Source organism: Cicer arietinum, chromosome 6, assembly GCF_000331145.2.
Source record: "Cicer arietinum cultivar CDC Frontier isolate Library 1 chromosome 6, Cicar.CDCFrontier_v2.0, whole genome shotgun sequence".
Classification (NCBI taxonomy): domain Eukaryota; kingdom Viridiplantae; phylum Streptophyta; class Magnoliopsida; order Fabales; family Fabaceae; genus Cicer; species Cicer arietinum.
The window spans coordinates 69550330-69567032 of record NC_021165.2 but is presented as its reverse complement, the minus strand read 5'-3'; the positions used below and the strand labels follow the sequence as shown (position 1 = coordinate 69567032).

The 16703-nt window shown below is 32.0% G+C and overlaps 2 protein-coding genes across 2 annotated transcripts; both read left to right on the top strand.

Moving 5' to 3' along the window:
• Window positions 1-7281: 7281 nt before the first annotated feature.
• On the top strand, window positions 7282-10288 carry LOC101509546 (protein RER1A-like). Its single transcript, XM_004507402.4, has 4 exons — window positions 7282-7450; window positions 7915-8282; window positions 9531-9711; window positions 9855-10288. Exons 2-4 carry the CDS (start codon window positions 7927-7929, stop codon window positions 9906-9908), a joined length of 591 nt encoding a protein of 196 aa, XP_004507459.1. The 5' UTR covers window positions 7282-7450; window positions 7915-7926; the 3' UTR covers window positions 9909-10288.
• Window positions 10289-14748: 4460 nt separating this feature from the next.
• Window positions 14749-15332, top strand: LOC101500035 (uncharacterized). Its single transcript, XM_073369691.1, has 2 exons — window positions 14749-15219; window positions 15327-15332. The coding sequence occupies exons 1-2, from the start codon at window positions 14749-14751 to the stop codon at window positions 15330-15332; spliced, it is 477 nt and encodes a 158-aa protein (XP_073225792.1).
• The last annotated feature ends 1371 nt before the right edge of the window (window positions 15333-16703 follow it).

The window sequence follows — 16703 nt, the reverse complement described above, 5'->3', positions numbered from 1 at the left end:
TGGGTGTAATGGATGGAAAGACACGTGAGGAGCAGGTGACAGAAAATGACACAGCAGGTGCCAATAATAGCATGAATAACAACCTTCCTAAAAATGAGGAGTTAAGACGTGGGAAAAGAGTGAGAAGGCCCACATGGAAACTAACAGACTAGGGGTATTATATGAGTGGTTTAGAGAAGGTATTAGGCATTGATTGATGTATGAAAATTCTCTATCTCTCTCTGATTATTCCTTCGACTCTGAACCTTCTGCCTTCTTCTCCAATTTCAGTTATAGACCTTAGCTTTTCACCTTGAAAACTAAGAGTCAAAGAGAATAATAAAAAAAAAAAGCATTTCCATCAAAATACTGTTGTTCTTCCTGTTCCAATTTTTTTATTGCGTCATTACATTGGTGCTTTCATTCTAATCATGGCAGACAATACTCGGATGAAAGAAATTTTTGCAGAATTGAAGAAAAACGCAGAAGCCATCAATTTGGTATCTGAAGAATTGCACGGCCAGATTGAGCGTTTGGAAGGTTCCACTCGCGCTCAAATCGAACGAATGGAAGCGATTCAGGTGTCTAATGAATCTCAATTCTCACAATTGAATTATGTGATGGCTCAAATTCTGCAACGGCTACAATCGATTCCCGGGTCTTCCCATGGTTCAACGAACTCATACAAAGAACCTCCTAAAAATTCATTTCAGGTACGCTCTGTGAAGCTTGATTTCCCTCGTTTTGACGGAAAAAATGTGATGGACTGGATTTTTAAGGCTGAACAATTCTTTGATTACTACTCCACACCTGATGCTGATCGATTAATTATTGCTTCTGTGAACTTAGACCACGAGGTGGTACCGTGGTACCAAATGATGCAAAAAACAGATCCCATGCTATCATGGCCAGCTCTCACTCGAGCTTTAGAGCTTGATTTTGGACCATCTGCATATGAGTGTCCTAGAGCTACTTTGTTTAAATTAACTCAAGCTGCATCTGTTAATGATTTTTATATGCAATTCACTGCATTAGTGAATAGAGTTGATGGATTAAGCCCTGATGCTATCTTGGACTGCTTCATTAGTGGATTACAAGAGGAGATTCGCAGAGATGTTAAGGCTATGGAACCCAAAATTTTAAGCAAAGCATTTGCTCTAGCCAAACTATATGAAGAAAAGTACTCAACAAATAAACCGAAACCCTTCACAAGCCATGCCAGAAACTATAACCAAAACAATACCACCACCAACAAAAACCCTCAAACTAGCCAAATAACTGACACTACCAAAAACAACTTACCTCCACTCTTACCTACCCCTTAATCCAAGCCATTATACCAAAAAAACCAAAATATAAAAAAAAATTCACCAGCAGAAATCCAATTAAGGAGGGAGAAAAATTTATGCTACTTTTGGGATGAAAAGTTTTCTCCATCCCATAAATTCCCTAACAGACAAGTGATGTTATTGCAACTTGAAGATGAAGAGGAAATTCAATCAGACCAAACAACAGGGGTGTTATTAGAAGAGGCCATTATTAATGAGCACCATCACTTATCCTTGAATGCTATGCGCGGAGCTAATGGGATTGGTACTATTAGATTTACAGGACAAGTGGGCAGCATAAGCGTGAAGATTTTGGTTGATGGAGGAAGTTCAGACAACTTTATTCAACCAAGAGTTGCACAAGTGCTGAAATTCCCAATTGAACCAGCAACAAACCTTAGAGTTTTAGTGGGAAACGGCCAAGTGTTAAATGCTGAAGGCAAGATTCAACAATTACCAGTGCAAATTCAGGGCCAAGAAATTAAAATACCTGTGTATTTGTTGCAAATCTCAGGTGCTGATATCATATTGGGTTCCACATGGTTAGCAACACTTGGACCTCATGTGGCTGACTATGCAGCATTAACATTAAAGTTCTTTCGACAGGGTAAATTTATTACCTTACAGGGTGAGACAAATATGGAGCCTAGTCCAGCTCAACTACATCAATTCAGAAGATTGCATTACACTGATGCTATTGAAGAGTGCTTTGCAGTCCAATTGATAAATAAAGAATTACCCGAAGATATTCTCAGTGAACTACCATCAGCCATTGACCCTGAAATTGCTATGTTACTGCACACATATGCTGATGTTTTCAAGGTTCCATCAACACTACCACCTCCAAGGGAGCATGACCATGCTATTCCATTGCAGCCTGGGTCTGGACCAGTTAAAGTACGACCTTATAGATACCCCCACACACAAAAGGAGCAGATCGAAAAAATGGTGCATGAAATGCTTCAACAAGGTATCATTCAGCCCAACAATAGCCCCTTTTCTTCACCTATTTTACTTGTTAAAAAGAAAGATGGTAGTTGGAGGTTTTGTACTGATTATAGAGCCTTGAATACGATTACTGTGAAGGATAGTTTTCCTATGCCCACAGTTGATGAGTTACTAGATGAATTATATGGGGCTCAATTTTTCTCTAAATTGGACTTAAGGTCAGGATATCACCAAATTATGGTCAAGTCAGAAGATAGAGCTAAGACAGCTTTCCGGACACACCATGGTCATTATGAGTGGCTAGTAATGCCATTTGGTTTAACAAATGCTCCAGCTACATTTCAAGCTTTGATGAATAAGATATTTCAACATGCTCTAAGAAAATTTGTTCTTATTTTCTTTGATGATATCCTAGTGTATAGTGCCTCTTGGAATGACCACCTACAACAATTGGAGTCTGTATTAAGAACTCTACAAAAGCATGAGTTATATGCCAAGTTATCCAAATGCTCCTTTGGAACCACAGAGGTAGATTACTTGGGACACACGGTATCAGGCAAGGGTGTGTCTATGGAAAATACTAAAGTGAAGGCAGTCCTAGAATGGCCTATTCCATCCAATGTTAAACAATTAAGGGGGTTCCTTGGCCTCACAGGGTACTATAGAAGATTCATCAAGGCCTATGCTCACATTGCTGCACCATTAACCGAATTACTAAAAAAGGACAATTTTCATTGGAATACTGAAGCTGAAACAGCCTTTGAGAAACTGAAGCAAGCTATGACAAATGCTCCAGTCTTAGCATTACCAAACTTCAGTCAATCATTTATCTTGGAGACTGATGCATCTGGCGTAGGAGTGGGGGCTGTTTTGGGTCAAAATGGTCATCCCATAGCTTATTTTTCAAAGAAACTGGCTCCTAGGATGCAAAAACAATCTGCATATATCAGAGAACTACTAGCCATAACTGAAGCTTTGGCTAAATTCAGACATTATTTGTTGGGCAATAAATTCATCATAAGGACTGATCAAAAAAGTTTGAAGAGCTTGATGGATCAATCCTTACAAACACCGGAACAACAAGCATGGCTCCACAAGTTTCTAGGCTATGATTTCAAGATTGAGTACAAGCCTGGCAAGGATAATCAAGCAGCAGATGCATTGTCCAGAATGTTTGCATTATCATGGTCCGAGCCTCATTCTTTATTTTTGGAGGAACTAAGAAACAAATTAGTTACAAATGACCAATTGAAACAATTAATGCTGGACTGTAGGAATGCAACAGCAGATAAGCACTATACAGTGCGAGAAGGATTGCTACTTTGGAAGGATAGATTGGTTATTCCAACAGATGATGCCCTGATTCATAAAATTCTCCAAGAATACCATAGTTCACCAATTGGTGGTCATGCTGGGATCACTAGAACGATGGCAAGGCTGAAAGCTCAATTTTATTGGCCCAACATGCAAGAACAGGTGCACGAGTATGTGCAACAATGTGCAATTTGTCAGCAGGCTAAGAGTAGCAATACATTACCTTCAGGTTTGCTTCACCCCTTACCTATCCCACCACAAGTTTGGGAGGATATAGCAATGGATTTTATCACTGGTTTGCCTATTGTGAATGGTTTATCTGTTATCATGGTGGTTGTGGATAGGCTTACTAAATATGCACATTTCTTAACACTTAAGGCTGATTATAATAGTAAGACTGTAGTTGAAGCTTTCATGAGCAATATAGTGAAGTTACATGGAATACCACGGTCAATTGTGTCTGATAGAGATAAGGTCTTTACTAGTACATTTTGGCAACATTTATTCAAATTACATGGAACAACACTTGCTATGTCATCAGCCTATCATCCACAAACTGATGGACAATCTGAAATTTTGAATAAATGTTTGGAAATGTATCTGAGATGCTTCACCTATGAAAATCCCAAAAGTTGGGTTAAAGCTTTGCCATGGTCTGAGTTTTGGTATAATACATCTTTTCACACTAGTTTGGGCATGACCCCTTTTAAAGCATTGTATGGAAGAGATCCTCCCACAATATCTAGACAACCCGTTACTAGTCAAGACCCTATGGAACTGAGGGAACAGTTGGCTAATAGAGATGAACTGTTAGCCAAGTTAAAAATCAATTTATCTAGAGCTCAGCAGACCATGAAAGCTCAAGCTGACAGAAAGAGACATGAAGTTCAAATGCAAGTGGGTGATCAAGTATTGGTGAAATTACAACCTTATAGACAGCATTCTGCTGCTTTACGGAAGAATCAAAAGTTATCTATGAAATATTTTGGTCCTTTCAAAATAATAGCAAAAATTGGAGCTGTTGCATACAAGTTAGAGTTGCCGTCCTCTGCAAGAATCCATCCAGTCTTCCATGTGTCGCAGTTAAAGTTGTTTAAGGGCAATGTGGATGAACCCTATTTACCATTACCTCTGACAGTTACTGAAATGGGACCAGTGATGCAGCCATTGAAAGTCATTGCAACTCGCATCATACTTAAGGGAGCAAGTCAGATACAACAGGTCCTGGTGCAGTGGGAAAATAGAGGACAAGAAGAAGCAACATGGGAGGACATGCAGGACATCAAGAACAACTATCCTAATTTCAACCTTGAGGACAAGGTTGATGTTAAAGGGGAGGGTAATGTAATGGATGGAAAGACACGTGAGGAGCAGGTGACAGAAAATGACACAGCAGGTGCCAATAATAGCATGAATAACAACCTTCCTAAAAATGAGGAGTTAAGACGTGGGAAAAGAGTGAGAAGGCCCACATGGAAACTAACAGACTAGGGATATTATATGAGTGGTTTAGAGAAGGTATTAGGCATTGATTGATGTATGAAAATTCTCTATCTCTCTCTGATTATTCCTTCGACTCTGAACCTTCTGCCTTCTTCTCCAATTTCAGTTATAGACCTTAGCTTTTCACCTTGAAAACTAAGAGTCAAAGAGAATAATAAAAAAAAAAAAAGCATTTCCATCAAAATACTGTTGTTCTTCCTGTTCCAATTTTTTTTATTGCTTCATTACCCTGGGTATCATTCTATATGTCCATGAGTTGGGATTCGATGATAATCGTGAAAGTTATGTTATCTATTTTCTTTGATTAATAATAAACAAGATAACAACATATTGTCATAAACATACAATCATAAATTGGTTGAAGTTAAAATACAGATAAACACGAAGATGTAATAAAAAAAATTGATTAAAAAAAAGGTGTCGTGATATTACACTAAAATTTAAGAAATAAAATTCTAAATAATAGGAAGATACATTTAAATGTTTCGGATGGAGACAAATTTAAATGTTTCTGACGATATTTCAAATATATGGTTACTCAATTATCATCACCCATTTTTACAATAGTTCTACTACAACACAAACACTATCCCTAACTATATAAATACTTATATAGAACACTACTCCCTTAGTCCTAAAAATAAAAAATCAATTCACACTTATTAAAAAAAATAATTGATCCTATTTAATATTCTAAACTAACTTTTGTGAAACAATCACATATATTATTTTCAAATTAATGTATAATGTTTTTTAATTTTATAAATTTGCCAAACATACTAAGAGTAAATATATAAATAATAAAATAAATTTATATTTCAAACAAATCATTGACACCGTTAAAAAAATAATTTAAAATTCCAAAAATAAATCATGAATAAGAAATAAATTTATTTTATATGTTATGCAAGCTAAATAAATATATGAATATATATATATATATATATATATATATATATATATATTATGTAAAAAACAAAATACTGATATAATAAAAATATATTTATTTAAAAAATACAAATTGATTATTATATTTTTTTTTAATTTTGGATAATAATTTTTTTAAAGATTTTAATTTCAATAGACTTTTAATTTACTAAATCGTATAAATGAAAAAACTCTCCTTGTAATAAAATCACACATATTTTTTAATTTAATATAAAATTCAATTATTTTTTAATTTATATTTATGTTTTATTATATTTTAATTTTTTATATTTTGTAAAATTTTATAATCATATTAGAATAAGGATGAGAGTCGTTGTAATGTTGAGAAACAAGTTGGACGATTGTCCTTTAATAATTTTCGATTGTTCCCACTAACTAATACAAGTTTTTTCAACATGTGTTTCACTAAATTACATGATTCATAAAACAGTGTGGTGGTAAAAGTGTTTTATTTTGTTTTTTTTTATAGTTTCTTAAATATAGTTTATTTGATATCGGCTCCCTCAATAAATTAAGTGAACCTTCACAACTTTCAGAATCTCAATCCTATAATCCAACTACTATAGCTACTTCTGAACATACATCTACATTAAACTCCATCCAACACTCGTTACTAGGGTTATTATTAATATTTTGATATTGGTGTTGATTACTCAACCGATAATATGCCTATTCATCTTCATATGTATAGCTTCTATAGTCTTCTTCTTCGTTTGGTATATCACATTTGATGTTTGAAATGCAAACACCACTTTTTTAATCTAACCAACATTTTATCATCCAATAAAAAAAATACATTTATTATTACATTGCTCTCAATTTTATTCTTTACCACAACCTAATATACTCTTAAAACATGTCGTGATATTTTTGAAATTGTAAAAAATAGTTTTAGATTAGTTTATATATAATCATGATTTAAATATATTTTTTATATATACATCCAATCAAATTATAATACACCGTTACATTTTTTATTAAATACATGTATAAATTAAAAAAGTTTTATATTATCTAATATATAACGGATACAAATTATCTAATCTATTCATTAACTAACACTATATTTTGGGTGAATAAATAGCACTAAATGCATACCCTTTTCGGAAAATAGATTACATATAAGTCCTGAATAAATACCATAATAATACATTTTTATAAAAAGAAATAAATAAAATATCTTAATCAATGACTCCACTTAGTTATACGACACACGAGAGATCTGTCGTTCGGGGTTCGGTACGCAACTCAATTACAAATCACGTACAATAAAAATATAAAAACGACATAGAATAAAAAAAGGAAGAAAAATAGAAGAAAATAATCGTTCACACAAATATTCGCATCTCGTTGTTAGATCTGCTGCTACCCCTTCGGTTCCTCCATTAATTCAATCCTCTTCGATCTCGAGCTTCAATCCGTCGTCGCAGGTCAGCTCCTCTTCTTCGCTGAAATTCCATTCTCTCTTTTCTCTTCCATATCCACTCTCCTATCTTCGTTATCCGCAATTCCATTTTCGTTTCCAAAATGTTAGGGTTTTCCGATTCTGCAGTTAACAATTTCTCAACGCCAGATCTTGATTTCAACCTCATCAGTGTTCATGAAAACCACACCGGATTCTCTTGTTTTCGTTAATTTTGTATTTTTTTTAATAAATAAACATTGCGATTATTGGATCCTGAAGCTCTTATTTCCGAACTATATTTGTTGTTATTTTCGCCGGAATGAAGGTTTTTCTTCAATTTATCGTTTTGAACTCAATAAATGTCGGTTAATCTTCTTTGGTGTGTGTATGATTTAATTTAATGTGATTACTTTAGGGTTATACGTTAGATTTGGGAATGAATTGTTCGTTTTTTAAGCTTAGGTTATTTTAATTTTTTTTATTATACAGATTGTGAATTGAATGGAAGGAACTGGAGGCAGCAGTGCCTCTGCTGCTACTGCTGCACCCGTGAACCAATGGTGGCAGGAATTTTCGAAGCTATTTCAATATTATTTGGATAAATCTACGCCGCACTCAACTTATAGATGGATTGGGACTGTTGTTATTGCTTCTATATACGTTTTAAGGGTTTTTTATATTCAAGGATTTTACATTGTGTCTTATGGACTGGGAATCTACATGCTGAATCTGTTGATTGGGTTTCTCTCACCTTTGGTTGATCCTGAGCTGGAGCCTTCGGATGGACCTTTGCTACCAACGAAAGGTTCTGACGAGTTCAAGCCGTTCATTCGCCGGCTTCCTGAGTTTAAGTTCTGGTAATTTCAGATTCTGTTGTGTGCGTAATACATTAATAACACACCATTGTTACTGCCTAAGTTTCGCTGTAACATTTTGAAATTATGTTTATCTAAAAGGAACCTTTGATTAAATATGGGAATTGGGATTTTTGTTAATAGTTTGTGGCCTGCTGCTTCAATGCCTCTCTTGGATGGTTATTGGACTTTTATCTGTCAATATGACATGCTTTAATTTTATTTTTATGTTAATTTTACTCTTATCATTTCTGAATTCTATTTGATAGTATAAGCTTTGTGTACATTGGAAGTAAGATAATACTAATCTATCTAGAAAATATTTCCTCAGTATTTTCCAGTTTCTCTTCCAGAAAACATTTCTGATTATTAGAAAGTATTCAGTTAATCACTTGCACCCAGCTGCCACTGTATGCAATGTAATCTTTCAATAATCGGTTAATTACCATTTGCATTTGGGCTGGTCATTGCACGTAGCGGCAGATTAGAAAATCTAAATGATATTTTATTCTTTTTGAACATGTTTCTGAAAACGTTACTTTCCTAATCAAATTATTTTCCATTGAACAAACTATCACTTTGATATACTTATTTTAAATATGATTTTAGAAGCATTTAGAGTTTGATATGTCACGTTGAAAACTAAGGAACAATGGAACATACCTGTTTCATTATTGTGCATCATTTGATTTGGTCGCGAAATTTCATTTGAAATTTCTTTTCTTTACTTTGTTCAACCGTCGCTTTTGATGCTCTTTTTTGCCTCATCATTTATTTGTGCATTTGAAATGAATCTAGTTTTCCCTAGTTGTCTGGGGATTTCCTTGTAAAATTTCACACCTTCTAAAATACTTTAGTTTTAAGAATCCAAAAGAGTAAAACCTATAAGGGGAAGTTCTTATGCGGCATAGGTGGATATCTCATCGCAATTGTTGAAAACTTATTTTTGTGGAACAAATTTTGTTTAAATAAGATTAGATGTTGCTTGAATGGCTTCATAGATAATGATCTCTGTATTTTGCGACTTTGGCGGTATGAGTTGATAACTTGACATATTTAATTCAGCTTCCCTTAAAGAGGGTATTGCTATAAATGTGCATTCTTTTATATTTTGTTTCAACGATTTATGTAGTAATTTACACTGTTGACTTGCTAAAGCTAACATGTTTCTGTTGGGGAACATTTTAAAGGTGTATCTCCCTTCATGTGAGAGAATAACGATTCGTATTATTCTCATTAAAATGGCTGCAGGTATTCTTTCACAAAGGCTTTCTGCATAGCATTCTTGATGACTTTCTTCTCTGTATTTGATGTTCCTGTCTTCTGGCCAATATTACTCTGTTACTGGGTTGTTCTGTTTGTCCTTACAATGAGGCGCCAAATCGCACACATGATCAAATACAGATATATTCCATTCAGCTTGGGGAAACAGGTTTGTATGCTTAGATTGCCTTTAGTTATTTACCGTGTGACCTGTTGTATGTTTGTTCACTAAAGTCCAGCAGAAACAAGATTTGTTTCGATTCGTATCATTTGCTTGAAAGTTACAGTCTATTTGTTTTTAACTTATTGCAGAAGTATGGTGGCAAGAAATCTTATCCAAGTAGCAGTGGCTCTCGTGCAGACTGAAGCTTCGCTGTGTCATGATTTGAAGAACACAGATCTCAAAGTTAGGTTTTGTGGGCATTCGGGGTACTTGTTTTTTCCCTTTTATTTGAAGGAATTTGTAGTCAGAGTATTAAGGATGCCAATATGCAGTTACAGAAAATATTGGTTTTATGGTTTTATGATATACCAGAAGACATGCTAATGCTGGTAGTGAACTTCATTGTTGATATACGTCAGTATTTGATTCAGTCTTAGATTTGTCGCAAGTCTTGTATTGCGATTGTACTATCGTGATCTCAGGACAAACTTCACACAGAACCTTGATTTTTCTCATGTTCAGGACATGACTATTGCCTTTGAAGTTTCTGCATCTTTAATTGTTAGGATATTACATTGACTAATCGTCGTGTCAAATTATTCACTTAATTTTTCCCCGAAATATTTTTGTTTATCAGGCAAGCCAATTGTGCTCTAGTGCTGCTGCGTTTAAAAGCGGCAAGTTGTTATATATCCCTTGACTGATAATGCTTTTGACAAAAATTATGAGTGCATAAAGTTTTTTTTTTTATTTTTTTTTTTTAATTTCAAGTTTTTGTGATTCTTTAATAGACATTTCTTCCGGTCATTGTTATAAGAATAATAATTATTTTTATGGTTATTTAAATAGTTAAATAAAATTAATTTTTTAGATTTTATGTAAAACATAATTCAAAATTTTGAATAGCAAACACTTAATTATCAATATTAAATATTTTTTTAATAGAATAAATGAATATAAAGAATGCTACATTAAATGAATAAAAGAAACTAGTAAGCCATTTCAGCTTATAATTATTTCCACGAATTTATTCACTTGACCGGTACCTTCAAATTTATTTTAAGAGATTTTACTCTCAGAGCTGCTTGATTAAATTAGATTCTCTTAATTCAAATCTTTTCAATCTCTGTCAATAATTTTTATTTGGATTGAAATATCATATAGATTATTATATATATATAAACTTATATAAATTTAAAATCATTTGTTATATTATTGAAATATATCAAAATTAATGTCTTATGTATTTTTATTAAATATTTTTATTAATATATTAATCTTTATAAGTTTTAATGACGTATAAATGATATTTGTGTGTCAAAATTTATATACAAAATTTATGTGATATAAATTTTTGATCTAATAATAAAAGATTTCGTAAAAAAATAGAAAAAATGACATCTCAAAATTATTGTGATGTTCATGTAGAAAATAAAATACAAATGTATATTTTATTAATTTCACATTTTTTAGTAATTATTAAATTAATATTAAAAACCTTCTTTATTTATTTTATAAACTATATATTCAAATTTTTAATTTATTTTATTATATATATTATAAAGTACATACCCAAATTCCAAATCCAATGCTGTTGACAGAAAGTTGGAACACTTTTTCGGGAATTTTGATATGGTATCCTGATGAAATTCAGAGTGAAATTAAATTATCACTTAACATTCAATAATTACATCAACTTCTATGTTATGTCAAATTTTATTTTAATTTTGATTACGTGTGTCTGTATCCGACACAACTTCCTTCATATGTATGATATTCGACAACATCTTTAAAAATAACTTTTTTTTGTTTTTGTGCGTTGACACATTTTACATATTTATTTAAGCGCATCTCAAACATATCTATAGAGATCGATAATATGTCAAATAAAAAATAATCAATTAAGACTTTTTAGAGAAATTGTAGGAGTTAAAAATAAAAAAAATAACTTTTTTCTTTTTGTTTCGGCATATCTTAAACATCACCTTAAATGAATCGTATATATCTCTATATGGAATAAAAATATGTCAAAGAAATAATCTTCAATTGAAGAGATTAAATATATTAAATTTAATTAGATAATGCATTTTTGGTAGTTGATGAATGAATGGTTGAAAAAAACTATCATATAGATATATCAATTTTTTTTAAATGAACCAAATTATTCAATTTAAATATATATATATATATATATATATATATATATATATATATCTTATTTTGGAACTTTCATAAATAATATCCAATTTGTATTTAATTATATTAAATAAATATATATGCATCAGTTCCATTTTCCTATATTTTTTTGCATCAATGGATCTATCACCAGCAATGGTCAATTGACTTGAGTTGTTCTTCGAGGTGATGTGATAACTTGGTTATGGCTTTTGCTGCTGTCTTCCCTCCATGCTCGGTTCACGAGATAGAATTATGAGGTATTTTTCATGGTTTAAAAATTATTTTGAGCACGATTGCCTAAATACTCATTATTGTCACTCTTTAGTGGATGTTATTTATCTGGTTGATAAATCTTCTTGGTTCGTTATTTTTAGAGTTATTTAAGTCAATTATATTTATTTTAATTTAATTATTATTTTAAAATAATTTTTAAATAAATGGTTTTTCTATAAAATAAGGTGTTTATAATTTTGTTATGTGGTTTTAGTGCAATGTTGAATTTTGATATAAAAAAAAAACTAACATAATTGTTTTGCATTATAACCATATAAGAAGTTGTAAACCATTAAATAAAGTAAAATTAGTAATAAATAAAAGCTAACATTTATAGTTACAATTTTCACAAAGATACCAAAGCCAATTTGGACCATGAAATTATGAGAAGTGCAAATCAAATCAAAAAGAGAGTAATTTTGGAAAAACAAATGTTTATGTGCTCGATCGCTTTTGAATTTATGAATTATTTTGTTTTTTAGAAATATACTATAATAACTGAAACCAAAATATATGTTTAGGTTTCAATATCATTAAAGAAATATAAAATATTAATATGTGTCTAAAAAATTTAACTTTCGCACATATTTTGAGTAATCGGTCTGACCATCTAAGGAATTAGAGTTGCAATGTTATAAAAAATAAAGTTTAATGGCAGTTTTGGTCCCCTTGTTTTAGCTGAATCGCGAAAGTAGTCCTCCCATTTTGTTTCTCCCCAGTTTTGGTCCTCCAAACAGAATTTTGGTCTGATGAAATTTTAATTTTTAAAGTTGTACTACACCATTTATAATCATAGATTTCATGTACAATTGTTGCAAATGAGATCTTGAGGCATTGTGTGACTTAAATAAATGTAAAAAAAATGAAATTTCATCAAGTTTTTGACCAAAATTTTATTTGATGGACCAAAACTGGGGAGAAAAAAAATATGAGAACTACTTTTGCGAATCAGCTAAAATAAAGGGACCAAAACTGCAATTAAACCTAAAAAATAATAATAAAATTTTTTTAGTCAATGAATTGATTTTCGTCTAGTTTGTTAATTTGACTTAATCAAATAGCTTAGATCATTAATATAATAAATTAATTATTACATAGTAAAAAGAAGACGATTTAAAATGCCTAATTGTTTGTCTCGTATTGAATCTTATCTATTTAATTTTAAATTTGTTCGATTTTATAAATCAATTATTACTTTTTTATTATGCGAGTATTTACAACTTTGTTGAGTTACTGAAATAATACTAATCTATGTTGAGACTATTTTTACTTATCGTTAATATTAAAAAAGAGTTGTCACACACATTCTTGTAAAGCTACAAAGAATGAAGATTATCCCTTTAAAACAATTATTAATCCTAGAGAAGATTTAAAAAAAAGATTAAAATCTATAAAATTAATTATCATATTTAATATAATACAAATTTTATCATATGCATAATTCAAATATTCAAATAAATTCATATTACCATCTCCAACACCATCAAATTCATCAAATAAAGAATGAAAATATGAGTTTATTTAAAGATTTAAGTTATGAATTTTATAAAATTTGTATTATATTGAAGATGATAACTAATTTTACAATTTTGCTTCCCACACCCCTCAAATTACTTCCCACACCCCTCAATTTTTTTAAACCCAAAATACCCAAACTACCCTTCCCTCTATATTCACTTTAACCACTCATTTTCTATCTTCATCATCTTCATCTTCTTCATCTTCATTACCTACCAACTTCAATCTTCTTCAATATTCTTCAATCATTTTGATACATTTCATGTTCAATAATCTTTAATCATTTTGAACATCTTCATCATTTTCATCATCTTCATCTTCTTCATCTTCATTACCTACCAACTTCAATCTTCTTCAATATTCTTCAATCATTTTGATACATTTCATGTTCAATAATCTTTAATCATTTTGAACATCTTCATCATTTTCATCATCTTCATCATTATAGTGACTCAAATCAACTATGTATGTATTTTGTTGTGTTTTATAGCTGGTTATTTTTTTTTCAAATCCAGGTTTCGTACGTGAACTTAGTTCACGTACGTCTACGTGAAACCAATTCACGTACTTGATGAAATTATGAAAATTCAGATTGTACGTGAATTAGGTTTACGTACACGTACGTCAATTAAGTTTGCGTACAACAATGGAGTTTTAAATCATACATTTCTTCAAAATCATGTTCCAAACCTTCATACATTTCGTCACTGTTGTCTCCCCCTTCATCCATTTAACTGCATCCAATAAATTACATAAATATAACAACATAAAAATTCTTAACTCCTAAACACAATAATAAAAAAAAAATATTCAAAAATTTCTCACCTTTACGTGAACTGAGTTCACGTACACATACGTGAACTCAGTTCACGTAAAGGTGAGAAATTTTGGAATTTTTTTTTTTTTTTTTGATTATTGTGTTTAGGAGTTAAGAATTTCTATGTTGTTATATTTATGTAATTTATTGGATGCAGTTAAATGGATGAAGGGGGAGACAACAGTGACGAAATGTATGAAGGTTTGGAACCTGATTTTGAAGAAATGTATGATGATTTGGATCCTGATTTTGAAGAAATGTGTGATGATGTGGAACCTAATTTTGACGCTATGAATGACGGAGTTGAACCTGTTATGATTGATTTGATTGATGTGTTTACTACCGGCATGATGTTCGATACACGAGATGAATTATTGAAATGGGCTAGAAATGTTGGAAGGGAAAATGGAATTGTTGTTGTGATTTTTAGATCTGAAACTGCGACAGCACGACAAAGAACAAAGACAAAATTAATTCTTGGTTGTGAAAGAAGTGGTAAATATAGACCTTGGAAGAATCCTAATCTTACCAGGAGTACTTGGACTAGAAAATGTGATTGTCCATTTAGATTGAGAGGAACACGATCAAGTGTTGGTGATGGATGGTATTTGCATGTAATATGTGGTCTCCATAACCACGAATTGGCCAAAAAACTAACCGGTCACTCTTTCTTAGGCCGATTGTCTCAAGATGAGAAAAATGTACTTGGTGATATGACAAAGAACTTTGTAAAACCAAAAAACATTTTAATGACATTGAGGGATCATAACGTTGAAAGTTTGACGACAATAAAACAAGTTTACAATGCACGTCAAGCATATCGTACATCACTTAGAGGTAATAGAACAGAAATGCAACATCTTTTGACATTGATGAAACGCGACAAATATGTTTATCAATATAAGAAGGTAGATGGTTCAGATGAGTTGAGGGACATATTTTGGACCCATCCAGACGCTATCACTCTTGTGAATAATTTTCACATAATATTGATTATGGATAGCACTTACAAGACCTGTAGGTATCGAATGCCATTACTTGAGATTATTGGTGTTACATCTACTGAAATGACATTTTGTGTGGGATTTGCATATCTACAGTCTGAGCGTGTTGATAACTTCACATGGGCACTACAAATGGTGAAAGAACAGATTACAAGTGGTGAAGTTGAAGTCATCGTTACTGATAGAGACCTTGCTTTGATGAACGCAGTTGAAAATGTTTTTCCAAAAGCAGTGAATTTATTATGCTTGTTTCATATATGCAAGAATGTCAAAGTCAAGTGCAAGATGATCGTGTTTCCAAAAAAGAAGCAAGTGCAAATAATGGAGGCATGGGAGGCTCTTCTGCAATTTGTATTGCTCGACGCTGATGTAGCTAAATATCACTAGAAGGGGGGTTGAATAGGGATTTTGCTGTTTAAAAATAGTTTTCAAGTGTTTTAAAAACTATCCTCTTGCTGAGGATGGCAAGCCCGAGGATGGGTTTTCAAAACTTTCAAATTCATTGGAGTTTGAAAAGGATATTACAAGATAGTATTGGTGATATATGCAGTGTTTGGGAAACCATCAATAGCATGATTGTATTACAACACAATGAGATAATAGCATCATTTGAAAAGAGCATCATTCAAAAGGTGCATCGCTATAGTAACAGATTATACGCGAATTTGCGTGGTGTTGTGTCAAAAAATGCAATTGATCACATTGCGGCAGAGTATGATTGCGTGAAGTATGTAGGTATTGATCAGACTGAGTGTCGTTGCACAATTAGGACAACACATGGTCTACCTTGTGCATGTGAAATAGCCAGGTATAGTATGATCCCACGTTCCATTCCATTAGACGCTATTCATGGTTGGTGGAGTAAATTAACTTTCCATGTTGATGCATTTATAGAGTTCTTGTGATGTTCATTTCATAAGCCAAGCCTTTTATGACCGTTGGAAAATTCATTTGTGAAATGCCAAGGCTTTTCTTCATATTTACGAAAATGCCATTCAGCTCATTTGAAAATATGCATTCCTTGTTCAAGTACGAGGTACTATTTTCTTGGACCTTGGGGACATGTGTTGTCCTTTTCTCTTTCCTTTCTTTAATGTTTGAATATTGTGTGGAGTCCTTTTCATTCTCTTTCTTCAATGGCTTCATAAAGCTTCACAAAGTTCACATGTGACCTTTTTTCTCTTTCCTCCATTTAATTCCTTGTAAGA

Bases quoted from the DNA above. Each gene is read 5' to 3' on its own strand.
- LOC101509546 (XM_004507402.4), top strand. From the start codon at position 7,927: ATGGAAGGAACTGGAGGCAGCAGTGCCTCTGCTGCTACTGCTGCACCC. The intron at 8,283-9,530 runs GTAATTTCAGAT...AAATGGCTGCAG, and splicing joins CTTCCTGAGTTTAAGTTCTG to GTATTCTTTCACAAAGGCTT. The intron at 9,712-9,854 runs GTTTGTATGCTT...AACTTATTGCAG, and splicing joins CATTCAGCTTGGGGAAACAG to AAGTATGGTGGCAAGAAATC.
- LOC101500035 (XM_073369691.1), top strand. From the start codon at position 14,749: ATGTGTGATGATGTGGAACCTAATTTTGACGCTATGAATGACGGAGTT.